Genomic DNA, 6,838 nt, shown 5'->3' with positions numbered 1-6,838 from the left:
CCCCCCAGGCAGTTCTGGATCTTAGTGGGGAGGGCTTGCTCAGGGGGCCAGGCTCCCTCCCGCGGAGGCAGAAATCAGCTCATAGGTTGCGGGCGGCTCAGGTCTCCAGGATGCCCACTCCAGCGTGGGGTGGGGCGGGATCTGGAACAGGAAATGGAGGGTTCCCCGATCCCAGGGTTCCCGGCCTGTGGACCCAGGCATGAGAGTAGGGGATTCGGGAACCTGGAGGGATGGAGGCGCCAAAAGGGCGGGCCTCCCAGGGGAGCCCCCCTGATGGAGGCTGTTTCTCCCCGTCCCTGGGGACTCGTTGGTGCCCAGAGGTCTGCCCTGGTCAGCAGGCTGCGGGCTGTGGCTCTCCTTGGCGACTGGCCCAGTAGCGGCGGTAGGTGTCCTGGAAAAGGTCTCTGCAGTCGATTTGCGCGCCCAGGCGGGAGCAGGCCAGGAATGCCCCCGCCAGCTTCCGGTGCAGGGCATAGGTCTCCTCGGGCGGGGGGCGCAGCCGGTGCTGCAGCAGCACGGGGATGAGCCCCTGCACGCGGCGGGCGGTGTCCCCGGCCCCAAAGTCATAGGGGCTCCGGCTGGCAAAGGGCTCTCCCAGGATCATCACTGCCTTCACATGGGCATCGGGGGGAGGAGAGACGACACACACAGATACCTCCTGACACCCAGCCTTCCACCCAGCCCCGCTGCCCCTAAAACGACAAGCATAAGTGTGTCTCCACACACCCCACCCCCAGAGAAATATGGTGAACCCACTTCTTACAGAACTTCTCTGAGCTTACAGAGCCCCTTGGTGTTTGTGGGTGCTACCCAGTGATTCTGATCAGACCCTGCCTGACAGAGTTGAACTGGCCACAGACTGCCACATTTTCCTCCGGGGGTGGGGTGGGGTGGGGGGGTGTCCTTCCCTTAAGCACCTTGTGCTTAAGTGCACAAGGCCTCCTTCGCAGGATAACACCTCTACTTCCCCCCCAGTACCCACTCCAAAGACAGTGTTCTAGAACAGACCAGCAGCATCCTACTCCTCCCTCAGCCCCCCCCCCCGGCCTTCCCCCAGTATAGACACAGAGGCTCCCCTCGCTCAAGTAGAAACAAACAGCTCCCACCCTGCCACCCCCAGGTTTCCCTAGGGCAGACCCTGCCCCCCAACCTTGGTTTCAAAGCCTGTGAGGAACTTGAGGTCTTGGGATTTCTGCAGGACACGGTCATGGTCCCCCTCTGCTGCTGCCTTCACCACCTGTGGGCACAGGGTGTGGGCACAGGGTAAAGCTCAGGAGGGGGATTGGTGGGGGGGTTGGGGACCTGGCCCGCTGCCCTGGTACCCATCCCCATTCTGAACCCACTCACCTGAGCCCCAGACTCAGAAGCTTCCCCCCCTTGCATACCTTGCCTGCTCAGCTGTCTTTCCCTGTCTACCTACAGTGTCCCCAAGTCTGGGGTAGGTGGCCGGGGATTCTGCCCACGTGCCTAGGTACACCACAGTGAAACAACACAGGGAAAGCACAAGCCAGGTGCCGTCCTCCTCATCCAAATAACCATCCAGAAGGTGATGTGACCCCGCCACGCACTGGCCTGCCACTCAGCCATCTGGGGTCATTTGGTTGGGACTGTCCCACCCTCGTTCTGAGCTCCAAAGGGGCAGGGAGCCCTGTGGGTGGCGTCCTACGGCATGGGACCTGCCACTCAGAAGGCCCTCCGGGAACCTGGCATGTAAGTGTGGACCCAGGTCCCCTCTGTAGTCCCAAGCTCCCTTAGCGAAGCAGACACCTCTCTGGGACTCCCATAGTCCTCTGTCACCCACATCCCAGCCCTGACCACCGGCCCCTCCAGGTCATCACTGTGCATCCGTGACAGCAGAGTGCCTGCAGGACCGCCCCAAACAGGTCTGGGTGCAGAGGGGGGCCCCCCAGGGGACATATGCACAGTGTGATTCGAGGACCCAAGCTGAACATTCATTCTTGACAAGTTACCCAGCTGGTGTTCTCTGAGGCAAGGCCACCCAGGTGCATCAGCACTTCCACCCGGATGGGGGATGGGGGGGAGAGCCAGCCCTGGGGGAAGCACCCTGTATGTGTGTGTGGTGGAGGGTTGTGGGGGGAGCTGACCAGCTGGCCATGGTGCTGTCCAGAGTTTGGAGTGAGGGCTCCCGACCCTGACTACTGCAGTTTGAATCCCAGCTCGGCCAGTAACCTAACCTCTCTGCCCAACAACTACTGCATTCAGCACAGGAGGCTAACTATGGTCCTGACCCCTTACGGCTGCATCACAGCGAAAGCCCGGAGCCCTGGTGGCATAGAGGTTCACCGCCACCAGCTGCTCCTTGGGCGAGGACAGGATTTCCATGCCTGTAACGAGGGGCAGTCTCACGGGGCAGTCCTGCCCTGGCTACAAGGCCGCCGTGAGTCAGTGTTGACTCGATGCCATGACCATCAGTGTTTTATGGCGAGACTCTGCTGCTCGATTCAAAGTGCTCACGACAGTGCTGGCCTCAAGATGAAGTGCGGCCATTGCTTGGGGCCGTCATGGGTTTCCAGCTGGGCTATCTACAAGGTCAGCAGTTTGAAACCCCCAGCTGCTCTATGGGAGAAAGAGGAGGCTTTCTATTCCCGTAAGATTGACAGTCTCAGAAACCCACCGGGGCAGTGCTACTCTCTCCCATGGGGTCCCCGAGTGGGAATCGGCTCCAGGTCAGTGACTGGTTTCTTCGATGCGAGCGAGTTTGATTTTTTTTTTTTTTTGAGACGGCCTTCTGGCGGCACTGTGCAATAAGCCCGGGCCTGCTGATCTCTGGGTTGGTGGTTCAAGCCCACCAACTACTCTGAGGGAGAAGGAGGCTAGAGAGATCCACAGTCTCGGAAAGCCCATAGAAGATCATTAGGGGTCAGAATCAACCGGGTTGCTGGGCTTCGATTGGACTTCTGGGGGCCACCAGCGCTGCTGCTGCCATCACTGCGTGCTGCCAATTCCCGGTGAGCCTATAGGATGGAGTAGAACGGCCCCGCCCAGCTTCCCTAAACTGAAACTTCACAGGGACAGATGGCCAGGCCTTTTCTCCTGCAGTGGGAGCTGCTGCTAGGGGGGCTAGCAGCTAATCACTTCACTACGTGGTCACCTAGGGTCCTCTTAACATCACGACAAAGTCACTCCTCACTTGCAGCCACTTTCTCTCTCCCTCCCCCGCTGACCGCAGTGTTCAGCCTGGGCTTCGGCCCTTCAGGGGTCCTGCAGTTGGGGGCTTACCTCGATGTAATGGTCTGTGAACTCCGTCCCAAACTCCCGGCTTGCCCCAAAGTCCAGCAGAGTCACCTGGGAATGGGGATGAGGAAATAAATACTGGGAGTCCACCGCCACGCTCCCATCCCTGTGACCTCGCCTGTCCTGCCAGGGCCCCCGCCTACTGCCACCCCAGGCTCTTAGTCTCTGTCCTTCTAACCCACCCCTTCCGCTTCTTGCCCACCCCCCCACGGTAGTCGGGCGGATCAGACTTCAATCTTCCGGCCCTAATTGATTTTACAAAAATATATTTTAGGTGTGCAGACAAGTTCCAGAGAACAACAAAAATAGGAGGGGGCGTAGAAAGCTTGTACACAAACAATGAGGAGAGAAAAGTTTCCCCCCAAACCTTCTAACACCCCTTCGTACCTACGTGAATTGGCATCATCACAAAGAGATGCACAGCGACACAAGGGGGCTGCCCCAAAAAGTTCATGGAAAATGGGATGGAAAGATGATGGAATTTCAACCACCATCACCCCTGCCACCACACACACCCACACACACACACTCTCTCTCTCCTGGAATAAAAACCAAGCAAAAGTGTCCTCAGATCTTTAAACCTTAACCCCGGAATATCCCCTCAAGTCATCCTAAAACGGAACTGTGATTTAGCCAGTTCAGAAAGCCTGCCTGCAGCAGGCTGCTCCTCTAAGAACTATCTTCACGGGACAGAAGGGGCAACAGCCACAGGGTGAAAGGCCAGGCAGGTTCTCGGAGGGTCACGGCGGGCAGGGTGTGTGTGTGGTGACAAAAATGCATCCAAGGAAAAAGAACAAGTGTACTGACGCCTGAACCCCACTAAACTGGTACTTGCCATTCTGTTTATGTTTGGGTTTTTTAGTGAGTGGTGGGGGGAGCTACTTTTGGGACCCAGTGAATTCGAGTCAGGACTTCGGTCACTTCTGGAGAACAAAGGATAGGGCCAGCTGCCAGGCCTCCAAAACTGTCCAGGCGCGTCAGGAGCGGGAACCTGATGCTGCTGCCACCGGCAGTGCTGTTTCCGTGTGTTTCCACAGGGGCAGGGCCGCAGGGAGAGGGCGCATGCTGGGAGGAAGGGGTGAAAGGGTGGCAGGGGCTGAGGGTGGCCAAGAAAGGGCTCTGCTTTGGGGTGGTGGAGTGGGTGCTACGGGGGCCCTGGAAGGGACTTCTTGGCCAGATTGTCCTTGAGAGAGATGCCTCCGTGGGCCACTGTGGAGCAATGCCTGGCAGTCTCTGGTAACATGAGAGATGTGGGCAGCAGGCTGGAAGCCTGCCAGGCCCGGCCCTGCAGCTGCCAGCTCTCGCGAAGGCCGTCTCCTCCTCCACTTTCATGGAACCTCAGCAAGGGACAACATACCCGGTCCCTGCCTGGGTCTCCCCCACCCTGCCCGCTTTGGCCAACGCTCCAGCACTGGACTAACAGCGCTGAGACATCATGATTGCCTCGTGATACGTCCGGGAGTGACTGCTTGATGCTAAGTGCATGGAGGCGGTGGGCCGGATGGCTCCCTGCCTTGTGCGGGGTGGGCTTCCTCTTCTATAGGCCACTAGGAAGCCACTGTCCAGCCAGGGAGCCCATTTCCCAGCATCCCTTGCACCAGGTCACTAGTCTTCCTCACTGGAAAGAAAGGTAAAGGAAATGATGGGTCACTTCTGACCAGAGCAGGGCGAGGGGCAGGGGGCAAAAGTGGACAGTATGAGGTGAGCCAGCCCAGCGGGGCACCCATGGGAGTATTAAACCATGACTACTGTCAGGCTCGGAGACACCAGGGGCTGTTTGTTACAGCGGCTAATACACTCCATGCACATTGCAAGGGGCCAACCTGGTGGCTGGCTGCCTCATACAGGAAGTTGGCCCAGTTGGGGTCCGTCTGCATAAACCGGAACTCAAACAGCTCCCGTAGACAGAGTTTCAGGAGCTGGAAGCAGATCTGGGGCGGGGAGAGAACATTGAAGCTCAGCCTGCCACCCAGGGGCCTCTCTGGGCCAAGCAGGGTCGCACTTTAGGGCACCAGCCTTCCCTCCAGTCCCTGGAGACCCTGTACCTCATTCCGGATGTCCTGGCTCAGGCCTTTGCACTGGTCCAGAGGGACCCCCTGGGCCAGCTCCATGCCCAGCACCCGTGCTGTGCTCAGCTCCGGGATCACGGCCGGCACCCTGAAGAAGGGGTCATCTGCCAGCAGCTGCCTGGGGCAGGAGCGGGAGGAAGAATGAGGGTGGCTCGCGCTGCCAGCCCGGAGCCTGCTGGGGTCAGCCCTCCAAGTAGAGCTCGCAAGCCTAGCCTGCCTACTTTTCTTGCCTGTCTGGGACCGACGGCCGGGCCCATGTTCCCTCGGCTGCCTCCGGAGGCATGTATGCCAGAATGGGCACGGGGGAGACCCAACTCCCACTCGGAGGCCACCTCAGGCATTTCGGTGGCTGCTGGTCGCCCCTGGAGCCCAGAGCACTTGGCCTGATGGTCTCCCCAACTGACTAGCCCATCCAGAGTCCACAGTGATGGGCATAGGTCACTCCTGAGGGCTCTCTGGACAGTGGGCAACACTGAAAAGGAGAGCCCTTTCATCCCAGGGCCTCCGTCCCTGTGCAGGATGACTGGGAGGCAGGGAAGGGCAGAGGCGTCGACTAGCTCGTTTCAGGGCACAGCTGTTGTGAGTCGGACATTGTGGAAGACACTGCTGCTCCAGGTATTCTAGAAGAGCCCGCTGGGTTGAACAGCTATCCCACTGCTGCATCCGACTCCCAGGGACACTCTAGGACAGAGGGTTTCCGAGACGGTAAGCCTCTATGGAAACAGACTCCTTCATGTTTTTCCCTTAGAGTGGCTGGTGGGTTTGAACCGCTGACCTTGGGGTGAACAGGCCATGGTTTAATCCTCATTGCCACCAGGGGTTGGGTCGTAGGCTTAGTAAATAATGAGCTTTATAAGACGATGCCAAACTGCTTCTCCAGAGCAGTCAGATCCACGTCCCTCGTGTCTATGTGACACTCGTGTCTGGGTCTCTGCAGCTTGTGCACCACCGAGGGAGTAGTAATAGCTCACTGCCTACTCAACCCCTTGTTGCTAAGTCCATTTCCCCCTTCAAACCAGGAGGTCACGAGTCCCATTTGACAGGAAACTGACACAGAGATGAAATGACCTGCCCAAGCTTGACACGAGGGAATACAAGAGAAGGATGGATAGATAGATGGAGGAGTGGACAGATGAGTGAGTGGGTAGGTGGATGGGTAGATGGATGGATCAACAGACGGGTGAATGGGTAGATGGATAGATAGATGGATGAATGGAAGAGTAAGTGGGTGGGTGGGTGGGTGGATGGACAGATAAGTGGGTGGGTGGATGGACAGACAGATGGGTGGGTAGGTAGATGGATGGATGAACAGATGGGTGAATGGGTAGATGGATAGACGTACGGATGAGTGGACCAGTGGCTGGGTGGGTGGATGAATGGATGGAGAAAAAAGTGGGAGGGTGGATGGACAGACAGATGGGTGGGTGGGTGGGTAGATGATGGATGAATAGATGGGTGAACAGGTAAATGGGTAGCTGGACGGATGAGTGGACCAGTGGGTGGGTGGGTGGATG

General features: G+C 58.3%; 1 protein-coding gene across 1 annotated transcript in view; it reads right to left on the bottom strand.

The window, feature by feature from the left end:
* Positions 1-39: 39 nt before the first annotated feature.
* COQ8B (coenzyme Q8B) overlaps positions 40-6,838 on the bottom strand; it is a 16,351-nt gene continuing 9,552 nt past the window's right edge. Inside the window, 7 exon segments of the mRNA XM_013006726.3 lie at positions 40-222; positions 315-358; positions 361-658; positions 1,151-1,237; positions 3,241-3,306; positions 5,079-5,186; positions 5,301-5,442. Of these exon segments, the coding sequence (XP_012862180.2) occupies positions 40-222; positions 315-358; positions 361-658; positions 1,151-1,237; positions 3,241-3,306; positions 5,079-5,186; positions 5,301-5,442 (928 nt within the window).

Source organism: Echinops telfairi, unplaced genomic scaffold, assembly GCF_000313985.2.
Source record: "Echinops telfairi isolate 266 unplaced genomic scaffold, ASM31398v2 ScPeMD7_655;HRSCAF=1070, whole genome shotgun sequence".
NCBI lineage: Eukaryota > Metazoa > Chordata > Mammalia > Afrosoricida > Tenrecidae > Echinops > Echinops telfairi.
Note: the sequence above shows the minus strand (reverse complement) of the source record. Positions and strands in the feature narration are given on the sequence as shown.